The sequence below is a fragment of the Camarhynchus parvulus genome, chromosome 1A, assembly GCF_901933205.1.
Source record: "Camarhynchus parvulus chromosome 1A, STF_HiC, whole genome shotgun sequence".
Classification (NCBI taxonomy): Eukaryota; Metazoa; Chordata; class Aves; order Passeriformes; family Thraupidae; genus Camarhynchus; species Camarhynchus parvulus.
The window spans coordinates 28318710-28343907 of NC_044586.1; the positions used below are offsets into that span (position 1 = coordinate 28318710).

At 40.8% G+C, this 25198-nt stretch overlaps 1 protein-coding gene across 1 annotated transcript in view; it reads right to left on the reverse strand.

Annotated features, from left to right (window-relative positions):
• Window positions 1–25198, reverse strand: part of PLXNC1 (plexin C1) — a 70680-nt gene that overhangs the window by 19251 nt on the left and 26231 nt on the right. The window contains exons 9-21 of the mRNA XM_030959795.1: window positions 25187–25198; window positions 20638–20780; window positions 19421–19600; window positions 18082–18169; window positions 16964–17170; window positions 16664–16855; window positions 13156–13255; window positions 12031–12132; window positions 11580–11683; window positions 7708–7749; window positions 7106–7230; window positions 6360–6558; window positions 4819–4965 (exon numbers count right to left, since the gene is read on the reverse strand). The exon at window positions 25187–25198 is cut by the window's right edge and continues 42 nt beyond it. Coding sequence (XP_030815655.1) covers window positions 4819–4965; window positions 6360–6558; window positions 7106–7230; window positions 7708–7749; window positions 11580–11683; window positions 12031–12132; window positions 13156–13255; window positions 16664–16855; window positions 16964–17170; window positions 18082–18169; window positions 19421–19600; window positions 20638–20780; window positions 25187–25198 — 1641 coding nt within the window. The remainder of the gene's footprint in view (window positions 1–4818; window positions 4966–6359; window positions 6559–7105; window positions 7231–7707; window positions 7750–11579; window positions 11684–12030; window positions 12133–13155; window positions 13256–16663; window positions 16856–16963; window positions 17171–18081; window positions 18170–19420; window positions 19601–20637; window positions 20781–25186) is intronic.

The window sequence follows — 25198 nt, forward strand, 5'->3', positions numbered from 1 at the left end:
AAAGAAACAGAAGTTATTGTAAAATTATAAAAGCCTTTTTATGATCAGCTCTGGAGGTCAGAAAATATATGAGAAATCACAGGAGGACATGTGAAAGTCATAAGAAAATATCATCAAGCCTTTTTCTAAGCTCTCTCACTTTGCAGAGGAAACAAAAATACTATTAACTTCGCAAAAGGTTCAGGAGAAAATTATAGAGGCTGATTTAAGCTAATAATATCTAGAGATGAGACTTCACACACTAGAAATTATGACAGTAAGACAAAGTCACTCTTCAGAAAAGCTTTAACATGGGTTGCAAGAATTGTTAAAGGCTACTTAAGGAGAAGGTGGCATCTGCAACTACTTGTATAGGAACCAGCTTGGAACCTAGCTACAGGACAGGAACAAACCTAAAAAATGTGTTTTCACCCATGCAGTCACAGAAATAATGACATTTGATGACAGTGTTTGCAGATGGCTTTTCAGATTTGTAGTTTCCTTGAAAATTAATTTCACACAATGAATTATTTAGCAGAGCTATTAATAACCATAGCAGATAATAAATGAGATGTGGTTTAATAAAGCAATGTGATAATATCATAGTTTCTTAGAAATAAAGAACAATAATCTGGGCTATTCAAGGACTCTTATTGATTACCCTATGCATCAGCTATGCATATGAACAAATAATATTTCCATTTATCAGATAGATGGGAAAAAACCCCAAAAAATCCTCTTTTTATTGGTGAAAGTTAGGCAATTTATATAAAGAGCCAGTACCAGGATGTACCACATAACAAAACTGCCTTAAAACTACTCCCATTTCCCAGGCTATGAAATACAATCCACAGGAAAAATCAGATTGATTGTATGATCCTTCTGCAGCAGCCAGAACAGTCACCTGTGAAGAGGTTATAGAACAGCTGTAGAAGAGTTAGCCAATTGGCACAGAAAAAGGTGCAGGAGTTAAATTTAGGCTCAATGGGCACTACACAAAGGAAGGGTTGTGCTGTTGATGCTGCTGTATCTGACACTCAATCTGTCTCATATCCAGAGGACTCTCCTGTGGCCAACATCTGCACTGCTCACTTTGTAGTGAGGGTTGCTGTGTTCTTTTCTGCTGACAAGAACCCCCTTATATCACATACTTTTAATAGCTTCCTTATCTCTCACAAAGTGTGACTAATAATACCACAACCATGATGTCTTATTAGGAAATTGGTTTCCTTGTCTCTGCTTTACTCCCTTACAGCCCACCTACCTTTTTTTAACACCTCTCTTTTAACTCATAAAGCAGTTAAACACTTCAAACAACCTTCCACTACATGGCTTTGCTTCACTTTTGATAAAAGGCAGTTGGCTGAACAGGTGAATTAGATAATTTCTTTCCATCTAAAAATGTAAACACATTGCAGCAAAGCATTCAACAGCCCAAATGCCTTTTTTAAAATAAGCAGTGACTACTCAAAGGATTGCTGGAGCACCTAGTCCAGTGTAAGAAGTCTCCCCTGGTTTCCCACAGGAGATCCACCACTGAGAATGTCTCCCATTCTCCCATTCCAGGCTGGCATTTTCTATTCAAAATGAATCTCTTCAGTGAAAGGCTAGCAGTCAGCTGTGGAGCACACTCCTTCATCACTCATGCAGCAAATTATCTGCAGAGGGGTGCAGCTGCTTGTCTGCCTGTGAGAGAGTAGCCCTGCTTCCTCAGCCTGAGAAAAGGATCCATGACACATCCAAGTTTCTTTCAAGGCAGCTTTATTTCTCAGTACTCAAATATAAGCACAGCCTGAAAGAGCACAGCTTCTCAGCCCGTACTTGACCAGTGCTTTTAGAAGCATCTGTCCTTCAATTCCTCCACTTGAGTATGCACTTCAGCAGCCTATCTCTGTTCAGGGCCTCATCTTTCTAGCAGAGAGGGTTAACAGAAGTGTGTTGGGTGATCCAAGGTCTGTGGCCTCTTTAAAAAAGGCATGGGGCCCTGCCAGGGAACAGCTCTAATGCAATTCAAACACTACATGTTTCTAGGTTCTTTTTTTTTTTTTTCTGGTTACAAATGGCCTGAATGTTAAAAAACCTCTCCTGATCTGTGGAGCTCACCCTGATTTTTAGGAGCCTGTCTGTATCCTGCTTTTACTGGTTTGGAGCTGAACTCCCAATACTGAAAGGAGAGATTCTCATGCAGAGCACCTACACCCTTGTTTGTACCCTGTTAGTGATTTGAGAATTGAACTCCCTACCAGATATATCCCCACATCTTCAAGTGCCTACACAGCTTAAAAAAATCTGGACACCAAATGTCTGCAGATTTGCTTCACCATCTCTATATAACCCTCTTTTTGGCTGTATTTTTTTATGCTTTGCTCTGGAGAGGTAGATTTTAATGTACTGCTATCACAGGGCTGGGCAAAGAGGAAAACCAAAACACCAACAAAATACTGCAAGACTCAGAATGTAAATGCAATGAGCAACTGTACAAGGGCACTTGAAAATTCAGATCAGAATTTATTCCATTTAGAAAACAAAACCTGCAATCCTTTAGGCAGAAATGTTCTTCCGCAGTAAGGAGAAAACACTTGGTTCCCAGTCTGTAAGCTTACAGGTCCTGCACATCAATGTAGTGCATCTGAAGTGGTGTTAGTGAGGGAAGAAAACTGCCTACTTTCTCTTTAGTCTCCTGTTAAATGCTATTTTTGAAGGGAAAATGTGCACAGCTGCTTGCTTCCCCAGCCCAGAAAGCCTCACCACTCCACCTAAGTCTCTTCACAGCACAGTTGCAGCTTCCAGCATAAATCTCAGATAAACCACCTAACAAAATCATTTCCCAGTCCAGCCAGAACCACAGTCCTTGAACTTCATCTCTGCAATTTTATTGCAGGAGTCCTCTCTGCTTTTGGGATGGTTTTAAATGGAACATTCAGCATTTCCCAGCTAAGCCCGAGGAATGCTGCACCTAAACGGAAAGCTGATCTATATTAACCCTATAGCTGCATCATTATCTCCTATTCAAAAGCAGGAATACAAAGTACAAAGGCAGGAAACAAGGTTCAAGAAGGGCTGTAGGCTCTCACTTCCTCATCCATCTGCAGTGTTCCCCAGTGACAGCAAGTCCTTCAGACCACTTACCTTTTCTCCTCTTGTCTGAGCACAAGACACTATCAGTGACTCCATGCATAGAAGTAGCTCTAGAAAAAGTATTTAAGGCTCTTCAGCAGCTTCAGAGTCAGCTATCCCCCCAAGGGGCTCTCAATTTGAATGTGTGCTAAAAATAAGAAAATGTTTCTGTGCAGTCTACTAGTAACAGGCATACTGAGCTTGCTTGAAAACTGTTGCTCTGCATCACCACTGTGTTTTGCATCCTATGGATACATACACAAGATATTTAAATTTACTCTGGATCTCAAATACATGCCAGCATGAAGCACACAAACAAGGAAACCAAAGACCTTGGATTATGTATTTGATTTTTAGTGACAAACTTCCTTTCCAAATGCACACTTCGGTAACTTAGCTTGAAGTACCTTCAAATGCAGCCTCTAACAACAGCATTGTAAGAAGAAGATTTGAGTACTGCTTTATCAGTCAAATCAGTTTGAAGTTTTCAGCAGAGAATGACAAGTCAGAAACTACCCACAGAAATGTTGCCATCTCAGTGAGTTTCCTGTGTGGCCCAATGAGACAAGTCCAATGGACTGCTGACCACCCAAATTTTCCAGAGTCATGTAGTCTACTCCAGTATATGACATCTTAGCACCTCCAAGTTCTTGCTTCAAAACAGGACACAGGCAGACCTGGAAACCTCAGCCCTACCAGAGACTTAGCACATGGGCTCAGAAAAGGACTGAAAGGACAGCACTTGAACTGTCCTTGCTGTGGCCATTGCTGCCTGCCAATTTCTGCTCCCAAGGTGTGAAGCCCACTGTTCAGCAGCACTTCTCATAGTCCTCATTATGTCACATAACTCTGACTGGAAGCCAGGAGTTGAGAAGCAAGGAAGCTACAAAAATCACCAGAAATACACATTTTAAAGTTCTCAGACCTAAATTCACTTGGGAACTCTGAAGCAGAAGAGTGCTCTGGTTATTCTGAAAACCCTTTTCAGACCTCCTCCTCTAAAAGCCACAATTTTAACATGCTCCAAAGTGCAATAATCCTGCTATGCCTTCACATCTCAGTGTCACAATGACAATCAGTAAGGGAATTCCAGCTTTTAAAGATGTTTGGGCGCAACTGGAAAACAGGAAGTACTTCTTAGGTGCTTTAAGAAAGGCAAAAAAACCTATGGTAAAGTTCAGAAGCTTAGCTAGACTTCCCAGATATCTTGTTTTTAACCAAGCAACTAATTAAAATCCACCATGCTGTAACTATGCTAATTTGAAGACGATTTGGTGCTAATAATATGGAAATCCACAGCAAATCATTGCTTGAAGATTAGTCACAAGTAAACACAATAGAAAAAAAACATCTCTGCATTCTGTTCTTTCATTCATTTGTAAAGTGGAGTTTAGTTTAAATTCTAAGCATGTTTATATTTTTGTAGTATACTTTAAAATAGGAATGATTTTTTAATATCCTGAGACTTCATTAAATCTACTCTTTGGTGATTAATGCATGCTGTGAAGTGAGGAGTAAGTGCTATTTGTGAAATGTATATCAGAGAAACACCAGCTAGTTGAATTCTTAGCATGTTTGGAAACTTTGTCAGCAATAACAATTTTACTATCTGGGCACTTAACCACTACTTTAGTGTCTTAAGAGCCTTATTTTAAATTCTTAGAAACAGAGAAAACATTACAGCTGTCCATGCCTGGAGGAAACACAAGCTGGCAAACATACCACTGTTTTGAATTCAGACACTTGCCACAGCAGCCAGTCTTCGTTGAGAGTGTACAGGGCTTTGCAAGTTATTGCGTCAACAGGTCCTTTGTTTATCCTCTGATTGAGGGTTGTCACCAGCAAATAGAAAGGTTCACCAATTGTCTCCTAGGTCAGGCAAAAAATACAAGAAACATTTATTTTTGTAATCGTTGAATGAGCATGAATAACTAGAAAAAAATCAAGTGTAACAAATGGTGTTATTTCCTTTTAAGTGACTCAATTTCTTGCAATTAGAAAAGAAAATCCCTCCAAGCAGATTTATCTAGTTATTTGTTTAACCTCCATCTTTTGCTTTTCAGTGTGAAAGTCTCATGCAAATAGCAAGGGACATCTGGAGTGAGTGGCAAGATAGCTCACAGCCCCTTGCTGTGCACAAGCACACTACAGACAAGCTGCTCCTACTCCACCTGGCAGACACTTCCTAGTTCTACCAAAGAGTGGGTGGGGGGTGAGACATGCACATGTTCACATGCATACTTCAGCTACTTCTTCCATTTTCAGTCTTTTGAGAAAACAAGCTAACAACTAGTTTCCTTTTGAATTGGTGTCTCCTCTTTTTATCTCTGAAAAATTTCTTGGGAACAAGCTGGTGGGACTTACCCTGGTGTATCAGCAAAAGAGGAAATGAAACTGGGGATTTCCTCTCCTGCCTAAACCCCAGGGCTCAGGAAAGCACCTGAGAAAGGAAGGATGTGCCTCTATTTCCATGTGACGCCATTCCTGCAGCCCAGCTAAGGCGTCTCACTAGCACAGCTCTGTAAAATGTCTGATGTATTGAGAACATATCTCTGCCAGCTCCTTGGCACTCTCCTCAATTCCAGGAAACCACTGTGAACTGCTGAGCCTCAAACAATTCTGCTGCTGTATTAATGTAAGCACTGATGAGAGTGATAGCAACAGTGTCATAGCATCACGTTGATAAGAGAGACAGGAAGAGTAACCAAGCACTGAAACCAACAACGAAGTGCTATCAAGTTACTAAAAGAAGCAAATATTAAAATGAAACGAAACGCTTATTTTGTTTTCAATTGAAGTAATTTAGATCTTGAAATCTGCAATACTGCTTGGAGGTTGAAAAGTTTGGACAGAAGTTTAGTTTTCCAGAGGATGGTATTCCTTAAATCTCCATTTCTCGGTAGCTTTCCAACACCTTGCATAGATGGGTACCACTGCATTTTATCAAGTCTATCAGCCTTTTAATATGATCACAATACATCTCACTGGGCTGAAATGTCTGGTATGAGCAAAGGACATGCTGGAATTACAAAATTACCCAAATCTTGCCCAGATACATGACACAATCATTTCTTGGAGATGTGCTCTTTTCCTGCATTCCACTGATGATAGCCAGCTAAGCCACCTAAACTAGAAGAGTGCACACTCATAATGTTAAATGCTAGCCTGAATGCTTTAAACTGATCCCTCTGCCAGCTCCTATGGAAAAAATCAATTCAAGAAATTCTCTGCATATGTCATGTAGTGAAAAGGTGTACACATACCCGGAGAAATCCAGAAAGGCAGACAGACATCCAGTTTGTCAGCAATTTTTCTACCACAGATTCAGTTCGTCTGAGCAGGAGCTTAGGCTGCACATTGCTTGATTGCTCCATCAGGTCCCTTGTCAATACTTCCAAAATATGGGTCAGATAAACTAGCTTAGTTTGTAATGCAATAGTCAAGAAGGATGCAAACAAGCACCTGTGGGGGCAAAAAAAAAGAATGCTCTAATACTGGATTTTCTCTGCCCAGTCATCTTTAATAAATGAAACACATTTTAGTGCAGTTCATATCCTAAGTTCTTCCTCCTTAGGCACATAAACTGTCCACTGTTCTCTACAAAAATATAAAAAATGCAAGTCCATCTGCTCTTGTGATTATTTTTTAAACACAGAATCTGTGTCTCTAAATTTAATTTTGCAGAACAACACCTGCTCCAGTGACAGAACATTTCTAAACTGTAGAACTGTTGATCTAACTGCAGGAAGTGTTTACAGTTTTGAACTGAGCTTTCCTGCTCCTTTGCCTCTTTGTTTATATGTACAAACATTCCAATTTCTCTTTAATTGCTTGTTTTAATGGCAATGTTTTTTCTTCCTCAGTGAGTACAGATGGAGAAGGAAAAATGCTCCAGAGTACTGCAAATTTGTTTTGCAAAAACTACCAAATACATTTGTGTGCCACAACCCATGCTGTTTCTTCTTGCTAATTCTTTTTCTTGAAGATGATAAGCATAATCATACTATACCTGTCCTTCACAGAGAAATTTTTCTGCTTTTCAAGGGTGTGAATGAGAGTAACAAGAAAGTTCTTGTTACAAATTAAAGCATGCAACATGTTGAAGCTTTCATCCTTGCTCGTTTGGTCTCTGCTCTGGAATAGTTAAACAAAAATAAGCAAACTGTAGTTTGGCTATGATGGATTCTTAGTGCTCATAAAAAATTAAAAGAAACATATGGGATAAGATCCTGGCCTCATCAAATCAGTGGGAATTTTGTATTTATTTAAGGTGTCTCAGGATTTTACCAAAAACGCATTTATGTTTGTCTACAACACAGAATATACACATGCAGAGCATACATTTTCTGCCCTATACACAAAGCAATGCCAATAGTTAAGTTTGCCCATCATTTCCCATGATGAGATTCGGTTTTATCTAAGTCAAGTACCCATTGGATAAGAGCACCTTATACTTCAAACTCCTTTTACATAAAAACCCATGTAACCTCCCTTGTGGAGGAAAGGGAACATGCTGAATATGCAAGCTGATGGGACAACACTGAGAGAAGGGATACAATCACTCTTGAAAAAAAAGAATTAAATAAGGTATATCACACTACATCAGCTTACCTGGGGCATTTCTTCACTGAAGATGGATGCAAAGCCTCCTGACTAAAATATAAGGGGATATTTATCATTCACAAGTACACCAGAAGTTTCTAACACACCAAGCATGTTCCTGATACTACTCAAAACAAAACAATGGAAATGTCGACTTCTAGCAGATACAATATAAAAACTCTACACAGTAACTTCTGCAAAGGTGCTGCCAAAGCTCTCTGGAAAGTGAACTCTCAAAAATGACCTGGTATCATCTTCAATGTGCTGTGTGTGTTACTCGTGCTGCTGAGCTGCACTAGCACAGCAGTCAGCCAAGGCTCCCCAGGAAGAGCTGTGTGTCACTGTCATCTGCAAACGTGCTGGTGTGCAAGGGGTGCTGCAGGCTGCATCCTTCCTGGCTGGCTGTGATAGCCTTGGGTATACAGGGCTGCTGTTAACCAAGTGACACTTGAGCTCATCTGCTTCCATTCATTGCAAGGCACCCCATGAATAGTCACTAATGAACTCACCAGGACGTCCATGCTGGCAGTCTCCACTGAGGCACAGGTGTCACCACACATCCAGTCCTAGCAAAAGCTCTCACACAAAAGGAAGCCCCCAGTTCTCAAACACCTTGTCAATGCCTCTTGAGCAACAGATCTACACCATTTACTGTCATCTGCTTTATCTGTCATGCTGGCAGCCCCTAGTTTCCTCACAGAACCACAGAATGATTTGGGTCATAAGGGACCTTCATGATCATCTAGTTCCAACCCCACTGCTGTGGGTAGGGTTATCTTCTACTGGACCAGGCTACATAAATCCAATCTAGCATTGAACATTTCCAGGGATGGGGCACTTACAACTGCTCTGGACAACCTGTTTCAGGGCCTCATCACCATCATCATAAGAAATTTCTTCCATATGTTGAATTTAAGTTTATCATCTTTCAGTTTGAAACCATTAGCCCTTGTCCTATCACTACAGGCCCTGGTAAAAAGTCTGTCTCCATCTTTCTTATAAGCCCTATTTTAACTGAAAGGCTGCCTTCCTTTCTGAAGGCTGAACAAGGACAGCTGGCTCAGACATTCTTCACAGAAAAGGTGTCCCAACCTTCTGAGCATTTTCATCCCCCTCCTCTGGACCTGCTGTAACAAGACCATGTCCTTCTTGTGCTGGGGAGCCTCAGAGCTGGATGCAGTGCTCCAGGTGGGGTCTCACACAGCAAAGAGGGAGAATCACTTCCCTCAGCCTGCTGGCCATGCTTCTTTTTGATGCAGCCCTGGCTATGACAGACTTTGGGCTGTGAGCACACACTGGCATCTCACATCTAATCTTTCGTCTACATACCTGATTGTTCATCCCTCCTTTTCCTCATTCCTCCTGCTCTATTCTACCCTACCAAACTGTTCTCCCTCTTCCTCCACTGGCTATTCCCATTTCTCCAGAACTTCTTTAGCAATCCCAACATCAACTACCAATAAAAGACACACACACACACACACACACACACATGTAGAGTGAAAGAACCAGAACTGTGTTAAAGGTTAAAAATGCCTGTGAACAGGGAACAAGGTTTGGAGCATGAAACCAAACAATGTGTGAAACTGAGGGAAAACAGAAATAAAAAGACAAATTTAACAAGCAAAGCAAAAATCAGGCTTAGCAAGCATCAAGAACATGTTAAGAGTAGATATAATATCCATTTAAGACCTACAAGCATTAAAAGCTATTAAGCAGATCAAATATAGAAAACTGAAGCAGTGGGAAGCAAGACTCTTGGAACAAAGATGGGGTGGATCACTCTTCATTTCAGGTATGGAGTCCCTCTTTAAGCAGCTAGTGCCATCCTAAGGGAGATGCCTCAGACAAATGGGATGAATTGTTTTCCTGAGCTGCCCATCTCTGCACTGACTACAGAAGATGCTCAGTCAACAGCTTCAATTTCCATCCTTAAACAGCTTAGATTAGATGAGACAAAGCCCATCAATCACACTGGAGCACAAAGAGTGCAGTATGGACATCATTCAAACACATGTGGCTAGTGAAGGAAGTGGCGGTTTGTCACTTTGACCCTCCTGTCAACCCTCCTGACACTCAGCTGCAATATATACCCCACTGGCTTTTCTGTTCTTCTATAATATTTGTTCAGTGGAGCACTGCTTTTCTGCCACATTCTTACAGCATAAGGCATGTTTGGACACTACTGCAATGTAAACAGTAAGCACTTAGCAGAAGAAATTGGTATACAACAATTTAAGTAAGTTGCCTGACACTGTATGTTTGCAGAGAGCTAACAGTAGCAAGTGTACCTTTGTGGGATAAGTATTTCAAACGGAGACTAAATCCAACTGAAATAATTTCCAGGATGTGCAGTGGCATGAGACTCCCAAGGCAAAACAGGAGCCCTTCCCATTTTTACTTTACAGACTGCAGCAGAGTGGCAAATTTTATACCTTTTTTTTCTTAACTTTTTATTTGCATAGAGCATAGCACTTCCACTGAGTCAGCTTCTACAGACTATTACTGTTTTGACAAGGGAAAGTATAGGAAAAGGTATATTCTTAAGAATAAAATGCTGTTTTAATGCTAATATGCCTGGCAACAAAACAAACAGAAAGGAAAGAGATACAGGAAGTAAAGTTTCTTTTCCACTTTCTTCAAACCACCTGGTGACCCTCTAAAAATTAGGCTGGGGAACATAACAGTAGTACCCAAGAGATATTCCCAGTGTCCTTTGGTGTGACAACTGGACTCAAATGATACAGGGATTTTGCATATGTAATTGCTGAATATTATTCTGCTTTGGTGTCTGGTATTTGGTTTTAAGCAAAAACCAAAGCCCTGATTCTGCACTACCACATGTATTTAACTTTATCACAATGAGCCTTTGCTAGGATCACAAACAGCAATGAAGTGAAGCAGTGTGCAGACAAGAGTGCAAGACCAGGCTGCAGCAGTGATGAGTAATACATGAAGCCTGATAGATAATTCACATCCATACCAGTTATGCCCTAAACTAACCAATCTTCTACTTACTGGTGCCAGTCTTACAGGAAAATATCACCAGTTGAGATCACAGCTTCTGCCAATTGGATAAATGCTCGTAAGCACTGGTTACCATCATGATATAGTATTGAAAGCTGTGGCAAAGGCACTTATCATCCTCATAATGCCATTATGAGGCTGATAATGGCATTATGAGGCTGATAATGGCATTATGAGGCTGATAATGCCACACAGGCAAAAAAAACATTAGTAAGAGAAGTAAAACATTCAAGAGAACACCTCTTTGGTAATCTGATGCAGTGGCCAGACTGCTTCAACAAACACTGAAAATATCTGCCTCTAAACTGGAAAGGAGTTAACTATTTATGTCATTTCTAAGCATTTGAGCTGCACCCCTCTGAATCAGCATCTTACCATTTCTGTCACCACTTTGGTGTAGAAAGTCAGCACCATCTTACAGCCATTTCTTCATCCCACAAGTCTAATTAGGAAGTGTCATGATGTTAGCTAGCACGTTAGCTAGCCTGACTGTTACTTTAATTAGCTATAGCATTGGAAGTGAAAGCATGGGTACAAAAAAAACCCAAATGGATAAATTACAGCTTAGTTAAGATGGCCTGAAAGGCAAGCAGCTCAGTGAGGCAGAATAAAAATAAATGGACACACACAACCCTTGAAAATTCAAGAATGTTGCTTTATCTACAGCACAAAGGCTTGGCTAAATATAGAGATATATTTAAGTGTTCTTTGGTAATTCTTAATTTAAGAAAAGTTTATTGTGAGAACAAAGTGCAATTACTGTGTAGTATTTTCTCTAGTTATTTGATCCTGACCTTCCTCAATTTTTTTACTATTAGTCAGGGCTGACAACTGAAAGACTTGTAAATATTTACCTCTGGAAAGAAAGTTCTAAGAGCGAAGTGTTTGTAGTCAAGGAAGGGAACCGTTCCAAAACTGTCCACCACATCTAATTCATCCATCTGCAGTTCAGCAAATCCTGAAAAAGCACCCCCCATCCCCACCCAGAGAGTTAGTTTAGCTGACACAAAATCACAATTATAACTTGGCCCCAGTAGATATTCCTTCAAAAACAGTTTTCAGGCAAAAGGGGCTGTTTTTACAACTGAAGCTCTTAGGAGCTGGAAAGTAGCAATCTACTTTTTTGTTGAAGGAAATACTACATGCAATCCTATTAGCTCAGTGCTATCTGCTACTGCAGTGCATACAATATTAAACAGCAACTCTGATACAACACAAAAGTATTGTAACAGCTACAAAAGGAAAATGTTTATATAATGTGAGCTTCTTGACAGTTTTAGTTCAGAAAATATGCTGCAGACCTACCCTCACGTATTTCCTTACGAATCTCATACTCCAGCAGTTCAAGTTGCTGACTCTGTTTACGAGTCAACTCTTTGGATTTGTATCTAGTAACTATGAATGCCGCTAAAAGGAAGAAAAAAGACTCTGAGTACAGAAATAACAGAAAACTCCTATACAAGACATAATTTATTATCAAGAAACACAAAGATTAATGTACATTTGCACAATTAGTGTTTTATTGTTGTCCTTGTACTAGTACCCATGAGCCCTAGTTATCTGGATCTGTATATACCTCAATCTTTAGAAAAATCATTCCTTTTAACAAGGTCTTGAATTGTCAATCCAACTTTATTTGAAAGTGCAGCACACCCTGTTATATACAGCCTGTACAGTGAAACACAGACTCTAACAACAACTTCTACTAATAGCAACCTACTTAAGGTAACACCGATTAAACAAAAAAAAACAGTTGTTTTGAACAGAAAATCCACTTACAAATTGTTAACTTTTCTAAAGCTTATTTAGAGAGAATAAAAATGTGACATATGGATCCTTTTTAAAATGAACTTTAAAAAAAGACAATCAACCAAATGAACAAACCCCTATACTTATTAAAATAAATAGAAGTTTCTCAAATATATAACCAGGTAAAAAGACTCAGAAAAAAAAAAGGGAGCACCAAGAAGAGAAGGGGATAACTATTTACCTCCCTAAGTTTAGTAATGACCCACAAATTCATGAATCATCTAAATGAGACTGGGCAGAAACACCACAAACACTGACTGAGGATAAGCAGTTTGTAGGGTACATCTTCCCCAGGGACAGGAGGGTAGCTGAGCTTTGACAGCTGGAAGGGACCAAGCTGTGACACAAGGATGTCAGTTCTGTGGCTTGCTTCATGAAGTGAAAGTGAGTAATCCCAGCAGAACAGACAGAAATACTGTCTTGTAGCATGTTTGTGATGTGCTACAGTCTGACAATTCAGACTTCACACCAGAACAGAGTTAACTTTGTCCACTCTTATTGGGAACAGGGCAAAACACCAGACTGTTTGTGACAGTTCCAGACATGTGAGTATGTGGAGTGTCTGTTTCATGATCATACCCTTCAGCAAATCAAAAGCTGACAATACATTATTGTACTTACCTATAATGACGCCCACCACAATAGGTAGCAAAATAAGAACATATAAATATATGTGTGATGATGTTGGTTTGACTTCATGCTCAAAATTTCCTAGTTTGACCTGAAGAAAAGCAATGGCTGCGTTAATAGATGACAGGCATTATATCAGTGCTTAAAATGACATTTAATGTATTTTAAAAAAGCATTTAAGGCACATAAGGAAAATGGTAGATTACTGGGAATAACAGCAGAGGTTCAGCAAAATGCATATGAACCAACATTAACTTAACTTTTACTGTATTTGATGTTTAAGCTGGGTAACAGAGCAATGATAAAAAAAATTAGAAGTCCTTATTTACCACCAAATTTTGCCATGCTCTTGCTGCAAAGTAGAGCTCTCAAATGAAAGGCAAAATCTGGCCTCCAGATGGGCCAAGTAGCTGATGCACTCAGAGTTGCTGCTAAATGTTTTGGGATTTTGAAACAAGGAAGTCATGTGTTTGCACTCACAGGGTTACTCTGCTGAGCAGAAAAGTAAGATAAGACTCATAGTAAGAATGAGGGAAGTAGAATTTTTCAGACACCTGGCCTACAGCCCTCTTCCCTATTTCTCTGAGGAAGTTTCAACCCCTTTATGTAGGACGTTGTTCCTGAGGGTCATTAAAAAATGCAACATACAATACAGGTACAACATGTACATGAACATGTTACAATACATGCACAACATCCCCCAGCCATGGGCTTGTCAAAGGCAGGACAGGCATTAATTCTTAGGGATACACGAAAGTGCTGAAGTCTGCCAAATGCCAAACTGAGGCATTTACCACTGATAATTATGGCAGAAGAAAATTCACAAAGGAGGATCGGAAAGAGGACTGCAAAAGCACATAAATAAAGGGTAGCTAAAACTATAAACAGGCTAGACACAAAAATATGTTTTGGCACATAAAAAGAATACCACCAAGTGCCAGGGATAGAAATGAGCTTGAGATAATTGAAAAGGAGGGTTGAGTTGAAATTATTTTGGGTTACAGCAGGGAAGGCAGAGATCTGGTGATTGCAATCAGTGGCTTGTCACAGGAGGTGAGCAGCCAGGGCAGCTGCAGACTGCCAAATGGAGACTCACATCACAGCTATACAGACACAAGCAAGCAAAAAAACCCACAGGGCTGGAAGGACACAGCCTTTATATTTCCGGGGCTACAAGGAACAGAAGACAAAGCAGATCTATTTCCTTCATCAAATGTTACTTTTCCCTCTGATGTTTCTATATTTTCACAGCTCCTATGCAAAGTCCTTCAGGTCTGTGCTTTCCTAGGACCCCATTAGCCTCTTCCAAGGCTCAAATGCATTAGTGGCTAAATTCATTGCCCATCCTGTGACTATAACATCTAGTTTTCTAGACTTCTCATGTCCAACTGAAGACTTCCTAAAGCAGAAATTTTTTTTACTCATCCTTGTTTATTGAAAAGTGAGACAAAGCATTCACTTAATTATCTGCTTATATTTCGATTATCTTTATTCTTCATCATAACCTTCCTATCTAGTGGTCTCATTCCTTTCCTTATCTTTTTTCTTGCTTATGAATCACAGACTATGTAAGGTACACCTGAATTAATCCAATTCCTATTCCTAAACTAATTTCATTTTTCTGCATGACATTATAAAACCTTCTCTGGCCTGGTAATGCCTCTGAGCTTTATGTCATCAGCAAGTGTTACCAGTGCATGCCTGATTTTTGTGTTCAAGTCAGTGGTGATATTAAAGAATATCTGTATGAATATCAGCATTGCCCAGAGCCAGCTCCCCACACACAGCATGTGATTTTTCTAACCCCTGGCGGCCTCATAATCACCATGTTAAATAGTTTACTGAATAACTTCCAGGTAAATGTGATCTATAGCTTTTTTGTTGTTGAGGAAATCACTCATCTTAGAAAATAAAGATATCTAGCATGATCTGTTTCATTAAAAGGATTTTGACAATTATCCCACTTTCCACTTACCTCCAGGTCTTTCATGAGTAATTCAGAATACATTCTCAAGTGTTACATAGAGCTGGGATTAAATCAGCAAGCCTCCATTTGCCTAGGGTTTGGGGATTTTTCCAATTTAAAATACTGGGTTTTTATTTGCTGCTCTCCAGTCATACAGTACTTCTCCTGACCTCTGTTTTACCTAAAATCTTTCCTACTAAGCCTACATTGTCATGTGTCAGTTTTCCCTCAGTGCTATAATGGGAATGATCCTGCTCCTGCTGTCTTGAGCCCTTTGATCTATCTGAATCTTCCTTCTGCCACAAGAATGGCATTTTCTTCTCTGACACCTTCATGCAGACTGATCATTCTGTCTTTGAACCCACACTCAATATCTTATTTCTTCTGGAAAACTAAGGCCAGAGATACATTTATTCTTGAGTCAAACTTGTATTTTATACCCATCTTATCCTTTTTTTCAGTGGCCCTACTTCTTCTATGATGATCTATTCATAAGGTTTTAAAAAAATGTGAGGATTTGCTACTTCTATATTTTTCTTACGTTGGAAAAAAAATTAAAGGTACTAGAAGTGCATTGTTACATGGTAACTATTGCATTTGATTTGCTTTAGTAAAGTGGTGGCCTTTTTATGACAGTCACTTCTATGAAATCTGCAGGATGAGCATGTGATAGAGCAGGGCAACACTGATTTTTAAACTCAACACCAAACTCAGAAAGGCTTTTCCATGCCATAACTGGCTCAGATGGCAGGATCCACAGATGGGGGATCAGTTAAAAGTGATAAAAAATCAAGAATAGCTTTGTTAATCTTTACTATGAGCCATATGCCTTGAAGTCAATAGAGTTATTTCAGTTTTATACCACCATACAGTGCAATAAGAGTCTGGCATAATTTTTCTCCTTCATAAATGGTAATCATAGCATTTATAAAATTTGTATCTTCATCTTATTCATGGAGCAAATATCTTAAGCTGCAATTCAGCTTTGACATCCATGCTAATGTCCTTATATTTGGGCCTGGCTTTGTGCCACATGCTCAAAGCATTTTAGCTTTCCCAGTGTACATTGAATTTCACCCCATTTTTCATCCAGAAGTGCCTTCTGTCTCACTGGTGATTCCTGAGACAGATCCTTACCTACTTATTAGGAAAAAGTGACTGGGAGAACACAATCCTTTTCCCCATGGCCACGCTGGAGAATTAGATTGCTTACAGATCTAAGATGAGGGGCTCTCCTGGAGACAGTGATGCTGTTCCAATGATGTCTGCTCTGCAGATAAGAGGTGTGACTGCTACTGCTCTCCTGGAGCTCAGCAGCAGTGAGTTCAGCTCTGCCTGCAAAGCTTACCTCTGACACCTGCCCACAGAAAATGAACTCAGTTCTGTCAGTGTACCTAAGCCAGGCACGCATGCTTAGGTATGAGGAAGAAGACTGTACTACCAAGTACCACGACAGCATTAATGATACATTTCACTACTCTTGTATAAACACTCAAACACTGCTGAATTGCAACAAAAAGGATTTCTACTTACAAAAACTTTCACAGTGGAAAAGTCAATCTTGTCGGTTCCTTCCCTTTTGAATTTGCACAGTATGGTGCTACGGTCTGGCTTTTTGGTAATATTTTGGACACTGAACCATATCTTTTTGGTCTGTGCACCAGTCATATATAATAGATAAACCTCTACCTCCGTTTTAGAAATATTCAAGTTATCATTTTCTTTCTAGAGGGAAAAAAATGAAGGCAATGATCAGTCACTAAATGCAGTAAAAAAAATATCCCCAAGCACTATTTTAAATTAGGTACTGTAGTTTATTATTTCAAAACTTACATATATTTTTAATTCCAGATCAGGATCCAGTTCAGTGTGCAGCTGGTAGTTAATGAACACTGGGTCTGGGTGATAGTGTAATTTGACACATGGTATAAAGGTAGTATCCACTTTTAACATCATATCAACAACTTTACCCTCTGTTGCATGGCTCAGGCTTGGCGTTAAATAATGATATTCAGATGCATTTCCAGGACACCTAGAGACCTAGAAATGCAATAGCAAAGCTCTCACAGTCATTAAATACTCAACAGTGGGTACAATCACAAACAGAGGCACTCAAATTCATTTTAATATCTTCCTGGCTTCACACAGCTACCTGCTAAACATCTTCTCTGGGATCAGGGCTGCATGCAGAGCACCTGGAAAAATTTCTGTGTTGAGCTCATGTCTACCTTTAAGCGCATTTGTCACACACTCTGCACACTGCTTTAAGGCTGATTGCTCACTGCTAGGGTAACTATTTCCTGCAATGAGACAGGAATTGTGACAATGAATTTTCCTTCTTTCCCCTCAAAGCAGGTGACAAGAGAAGAGTAAGACAAGCTCTGCAGCGCTCCTAGGAATTTGCTCTTTCTAACTTAACTCCTGAGAGAGGGGGTTGCTACAGTCATTGTAGCATTTGGTCATGTTTACTCCACTTGGTGATTATGCTGTGTTCTGGTCTCTGTACTGCAAGGGTCAACAAAGGGCTTACCTCCTCACAGCCTTGGAGAAAGGGTTTCATCCCAACCTCAGCTCCAGCCTGCTGCCCCTCATTGAGGCAGCGGTATAATTTGGGCTTTCAGCACAGAGCCAGAGGGAAGTATAGCACCCCTTCCTCCAACACACCCATATGTGGAGACTAGGGAGACTCAAAAAGGACAGATTTGTCCCTAGACCATAAAAAAAGCTCAGGAAATTATGCAGGAGAGCAGGTTATGTGTATTTGTGATTCTGTATTAAGAATGTGTATAACTGTAATCCTGTAAGTGGTCATATTTATTTCAGCAGGGTGACTGACATGTCCGTGCAAGTGTTTGGAAATTATTGAGGTTTCTTCTCCTCAAACCTTAGGAAAAACAACCTAATGCATCAATAAACTTCTATTTTGTATTATAAAGGAGGTTCAGACTTACTGTGAGGTTTGATCTCTGGTCATCTGAAATAATCACACTGTCCACCACATTAAAATTTCTACCAGTTGTGGTAATTTTGCGACCACCACTGCAAAAACCAAAGGAAAGCAAAACACAAACAAATGTGGTGAGAAAGGGAGGTTAATATTATCTCTCTTCCCACAGACATGTCCTGCATTAAGGTTTCAGTTGTGAATAAACTACTCAAGTGCATTTTGCTTTGGTAGCAGACAACATAATAAAGTCAAACTGCAGAACATGATAATTTGAGCTATACAGTGTACTTCCACTCTTTCCTCATAATGTCATGGTAAATACTTTTGCTGCCCCAAAACCACAGGACTTGATTGCATACACATGCATACTCCTTTTCAGGGACTCTTCACCTTTCTTTCTATTTATGCAGCCAAGGAAATCAACCATGATTTAATATTCTGTCTCAAAGAAAGAGCATTGTGGTGTTTCACTGTCCCAGCACAGCCCTGCCTGTGCTTAATTCTTGCCTTCTTCAGGACAAACTCATTGTGCCAGGCTCCTCACAGGAAACGTTCTCGGCAGTGTTCAGACCATCTGTCTCGGCACACAATGCTGCTGGTGTCTGAGGGCTGTGGCTTACAATCTCTGCTCTACAGAGTTGGAGTGGCTTAAGGTATTATTAATATCCAGCTGCCTGAGCTGCCTCTCACCTGGAGATGAGGGCATGCATCCTGGCTGCTCACCTGCTGCAGCTGCCAGCCCAATCCTCACTTGACAAGATATCAGATTCAGAATGTGAGAACAGGTAAAAACTGTGAAAGCAGAGGGACAGGTGGAAAGCTGTCCCAGAGAATATCTTTAAAACCACTGTAAGTCTTTCACCAGGTCTGTGAGTTTTCTGCAGAACATAGCAAAGGCTTGAAAAGGGCTCTTTTGGCTTTAGGGAATCATATTGTAAAGCAAGTCTGTGTACATCACTGCAATGATGATTATTTTCACTTCACTTCCAATCCACTGATACTTTATACCATTTCACAGATGAAGGCCATATTAGCATCAAGAAATCAAAATAACTGGAGTTAGAATTTCTGCTATCCATGTTTTGGGTTTAGGTTTAGTAGGAATAGACTACTTTTGACTTCTGTAGAGACCTGAGGTAGGCAGAAGCCTACAGAATCCATCTTGCAGCTACTATGACCCTATCTATTAAATCACTTCACAGGCTTAAATTTATCCAACACAAAGCTTACAGCGGCCTTCCAAGGTTGCTTCAGCTGCAGTCCGGCCAAGGAAGAAGGCTCATATTGGCTCAGTGCAATTACATTTGAATAAATACATAAAAGGTACAGAAAGACAAACTTACCTGATCCAGGAGGTATTTGGTGTAATTCTAGAACATGATGGTAGAGAAACATAATGCAGGGTCATTGGTGGTGAACATTTTTTCCCATTAGCCTGGATACATATACTTTTGGCCTCTTTACGCGTTGGTGGGAGAGCAAATGTCATTTGTGTATCATTCAGCACATTTCTGACTTTAATGCTGGAGAAGAAAGAAAACAAACACTGAAACACAAGATGCCACTTATTGGTGTTACTACATGAAGCCTATAGCCTACAGCAAGAGATAAGGAGAAAAGAGAACCGAATCTCTGTCTGAGCTGCCAGATGGAGGTGGAAAGAGAGAGCAGGGAGTTGAAGAGACAAAGTAGGGCATCTTTTGAATGAAGTTGCTATGTGACAATAATCACACAAAACAGTATAGATAATCAGCCCTGGGATGAGGCTATGTAATGTGTGATTTTGCTGTTTACTGTGCACTTCTCCATGCTAACAGCATGCTTCATGAGCTAGTCAAGAATGAGAATCTTCATTTTCCTTTTCTTTCTTCTTTTTCTTTCTCTCTTTCCTCCTGTTTTTTCACTCCTTTCTCTTTCTCTGTACTTCCTGTCTTACTCTCCTTCTCTCCTCTTTTCTCTGTGGTTTCCTGAAAATTCATGGTTGAAGCAAAAATTGATCACTACCTTTTCAAGTGCTAGCTATTTAAAATGGGCCTCCTAATCACAGGCAGCCATTGCAGCTGCACCTGAAAATAACTGATTCAGAATAAGACTGCCTAATTATCTAGGGGCTTACACAGTGTGATCATCAACAGAGAAAAACAGGAGCTGTTGTACAAGAGATTTCATTCCCTGGCATGGTGTCTGTGCTTTACAAGCAGAATCCTAGAATATATGAGGAATATTTTGAAGCAGAGGAGATTCAAACAAAAACTGAGGCTTTCCTGTGACCTGGCTTCTTGGTGCCTGCTAGAAGGCATAGAGAGCCACAGATATGAAAACTGTCCTACTGCCACTGAGAGAACGACAACCCGCTCATCCTCTGTGCTGTACTCAAACACCAAATCATTCTCATCCTTTGGTAATCTAAAGTGAAAGTTTAAGTAAAGGAGTGCAGAGTATCCCCTGCTCTGCTGAGGAGAGTTATATGACAGCTGTTCACACAACCATATTGCTAGAGCAAAATGGATATAATTTTCACCATGCAAAGTAAATAGTGTTATTTTTCAGTTTAACTCACACGTCTGGTTTACAGCCAGTGATTCCAGTCAGTATCAGCTTTATGCCTGATGCACGTGTAAAGGTGTTTTCTCCTTTGACTGTTATTTCACTTTTGCCTAATGTAGAAATCCACAAAGGTTCAATGGATTGAATGCTGATATGCTATTAGGAAAGAAAGCAAAACAAGATCTGGTTATGAAAAGGCTGGGCAGATAAGCAACAGCTGTAAAAACAACCAGCACTCAGGAACGCAGATTTTATGGCACCGGGATACATTTTTATTAATAATTTTAAATCCTGTTTAACTTAATCCTGGGAAGTACTGTCAATCACAACTTCATTACAAAGCAACTATTTTCGCCTACATATTTTATATTTCAATTTATCTCATAAGAAAGTTGCCTAAAGGAATCACAGTCTGACATGCTGGAAGGTAGGTAGCATAAAAACCCAGCTTGAAATGATACATTTCCTGTGACCCCTGAAGAACTAAAAAAAAAGTCAAGACAAAACCCATGGTGCTGTCACTATGAGAGATCAGATGAACAAATGAAGGCATCTTTGGTGACCTGAAAAGGGGAAGCAGGGTGAAATCCTCGAATGAAAATTTGAGAAAGTATCCCAGAATTAGCTTTACTAGAAAGTCTTTTCAAAATCGTACAGAGAATTAAAGGTATAAAACAACTGCAGGGGAGTCTTTTGGTATCTTATTTTTATGCTAAGAAGTTCTCCAGCATTTAGAAACAACTCTAGTTTGCTGTGATGTTGTCACAGTCTTGCAGAAAACTGTGCTCTTCTTTGTCTATGTTTACTTATTCTAACTTACTAACACTACTGAGCAAGAAGAGATATTTTTTTCCCCTACTGTATTCGCTTGATACTTTTGACAGCATCTCATGTTTAATCAGTTTTGCTGCTTCCCCAGTTTTACAATCACACAGACAGCTTCCTCTCTGTCTATCTTTCAGACAACAAACTGAAACATTCAAAAAAACAGGAAAATACGCATGTGAAACCACAAACTGGGACCTGCTCAGGCAAACCATTTCTAGCTTAACTTTAGACTGCCTGTACTTCTAATTTAAATTGAGTTTTTAGAGCATTGTGATTATCCTGATTTTTGCTGTGCACCCATGGACACATTCACTGGGAAGTTCAGTCTTCCTGATCCTGTTAAGGGTGCTGGTGCACAGCCTCTAGGAAAGTCCATCCTACAGGTTTTCCTCACCATTAATAATTTCATGTACCCAAAGCAGCACTAAGACTTTGGGCTGGTAGCCTGAGGGGACCATCAGGGTCACAACACTTTGACCATTTCAAAAAGGTGCCAGCACATTGTCCCCACATGCTGCCACGGTTCACTGAATGCCAGAGCACTCCAGAGCAAATGAGGCATCTGTCACCGCTGACTGAAAGCTGCAACTTGTGCCTTAGGAAAAGGCCAGAGAGTGCAAAGGCTGGGGCCAGAGGTCCTGAAAAAGGGCCTCCAAGATGACCTCTTGCGTGGATAATAGAGGAAGGCAAAGGAAATCCCTCACAAACAGCCTGAGGGGGAAAATTCACTCCCACGATGATCTGGAAATCAGTTTAATCCTTGGGACGGGACAAGTGAAGCAGAAATCTAAGAGATTAAAGCCAGCAAACCACTATTTCTTCACCTGCATCTTTCTGCTAGTGTCCAAACTCCAGCGCACCAAGGTCAATATCCTCACACAAATTCAGAAGCCAAATAGCACAGAAAGGAGGAAAATACTGTTTTGGGTTCTCACTGGTAACCACCAGGGATCCCTGAAGCACCAGAATACCACAGTATGACACAAACACATGGAGATCCCCAGACTGCATCAGGGCTGTGAACCCCAGTGAGGGAAATGCCAGGCACCCATTGCTCAGGGGTGCAGTGTTTCACTGTGGTGCCTCAGGGCTCCCACTGGTCTTTTTGCCAGGCACCACACATCACAGAGTGCTTCAGATGACCTGCCTTGCTTCTTTTCTTACACACAAAGAAATCACGGTAAGTATCGTTCACAGAAAGTTTCAATCCCCTCTGCAATCACACCTTCCCTGAGGCTGCACAGCACCGAGTCCCTCACAGCATCCTGCCTTGGCCTCCTGGAGTCAGTGCAGACACAGCACCGAGGCAAGATGACCTCAGCTACTCAAGAGTCCAACTCCCACCCCGCCTGACTGCCATAATCTGCAATACTTGCCTCAGCAGCAAAAGAACACAATGATTTCCTCACTGCAAACAGGAAGGACCCAATGCCCTCACTGGGCTCTGCAGTGCCCATTTCCCCAGCGCCAGAAAGCCCCTGACCTGCCAGTTGCTACATGGCAGGGGGAGCAATTCCCAGGGGCAAGAAGGGCCACAGCAGAGAGGCAGAAGGATATTTATAAAAATCACTAGTTGTGAGGCATGTGATTAAAGTGTAAGCATGCAAAGAGACATACAGAAAGCGTGCACCAGGTCCTCAGGTAATGTAAATCAGCACAGGCCTGTCAGCTTCAATAGAGTTCCATATTTCTGAGCTACAGCCTCCTCCCCCCTCCCCTGGACAGCCTAACACTTCCCTGGGGCTGTGTGAACCGTGGCAGCCACGTCCTCAGAGGTGTGGTAAGCATGGCTGCAGGTCTCACAGAGGTACCTGGCAGCAGCCCAGGTTAAGCAGTGTCTGCCACCCTGGGGAGCCCCTCTCTGGCACAGCCCCTCCTGCATTGCTGACACACAGCCCCGAAGAGCTGCATGGAGGAAGTGGCCCAGACGAACAATAACCTGCTGAAAGATAACACTTATTTCCAGCCAAAGCAGCTCCCTAGCCAAGGGTACTCAATCCAAACCACTCCAGCTGCTGCTCTGGTAGGGGAGGGGGAAGGTGCATGCATAGCAACCAGCAGCTGGAGCCAGGAGGAGGGCTGGGGCTGGCACTGAAAAAAAGTATATTAATCTAAATGCTCAGCTGGGGTTGTGGGAAAACACAAATCCTCTTTCTCCACTCCCCAGTATGTTCTCCTTAAAGCACAAGCAGTCAAAGGAGAGCAGGATTTCAAATGCAATTTCAAGCTCTCTGAATGGATCAATCACTTCTAAATAAACATCTGCCTTTGCACTGCCTCTGGTGCTTTCACTGCCTTGTCCATCACTGTCTTTCCAAGATAAGGCATGTGGAAGAAAGCCATCTCCCAGGCAATTCCAACTATTTACCAATGTCAAATTAATGCACTTGGAAGCAGAGCAAAGAAGAATTTCCTCTGTTTCACCAGCCATAATGCTTTAAATGCAGATCAAATCCAGAATATTAATGCTCAGAAGCACAAGTATTACAATCCCACGCGTCTCTGTGAAAAACAAGATGTATTTTGTGATTTTGTTTAAGAAACATCAGCTGAGCAGCTGAATTTAAGAGGTAATCCCTGTCTTGAGAAGTAAAAGTCTGGGTAGTTCTAATGAAACACTTAGAGATAAGTCACTATTTATAACAACTGTGCATCACTCACAGAAAAGCAGAAACCAGAAAGTGTAGGCAGCAAATCTCTACATACTTACTCATCAGTCAGTTTTCTCTCCACTACTCATTTCTTTCCTAACACCTGTCATAAGCAACCACCGATAAAAAGATCACGCAGTTTTGTGGGAAAATAAAAACATTTTGGTTCCATAAAGAATGAAGGGATAACCTTCTGGTTAGAGGGCTAACCTATGATCAGAAGGTTAAAGGGCTGGCCTATGAGATAAATCCTTTAGACTGTATGCACACATACAATCTATATGAATTCTGTAGAGAATTTAGTAACCAGATTCAGCAGGTACTTTGGCAGCACTAGCGACACTTCTTCCTTCCCAGTGATCCAGCTTGTGTGGATCCATCTCCAGTTTTGTCTACAGCCTGGAAACAAGGAAAATTTTTCTGAAAGTGTGAACTAGAGATTTACTAACACCCATGGATTTCAGTTCCTGGACTCATCCTCTAGCCACTTCTCTGTTATGCAGAAACTGGGTGGCACATCCTCCCCTTCCTTCTGCTCCCCTGGCAGCTACGTTTCAGGGGAAGCTGTGATCTGGCTGCATAAAATGAGGAAGAGGTTTGAGACTCTGAGGCCTAGTTTCCCAGAGTTGTCTGTGACAGCAGAACTCAAACATGCTTTTAAGTCTAGGTAAGATATTACGCCTGAAATGTTCTGCTTTTTTGTCGTTGTTGTTGTTGTTGGTCAGCTCACATGTTCCAGCCCTCAGCACACTGGCTCCTGTGGAGTGACTAAATACAGCATACAGGGACTTTGGCATTTAAAGCAATGTTGTAAACACTGCATCTAGAGGTAGGCACATGACAATTGCAGTGTTCACTGAGTCAATGCCTGCATCTGAAACACAAGTTTTTGCTGGTACCTTCTAACATCAACAGAGCACTAAGAAGAAATAGTATCAATCCAAATTCTGCATTACCTTCCTTTGTAAATGACTGCCTCCACATCCATTTCTCTATTTTTTCTGCAAAGTCCTCTGATTTTAAATAAATTTCTCCCCCAACCCAGAGAGCCTTAATAATGCTGATCCTAAAATGCTAACTAACCTCTGTTTTCTG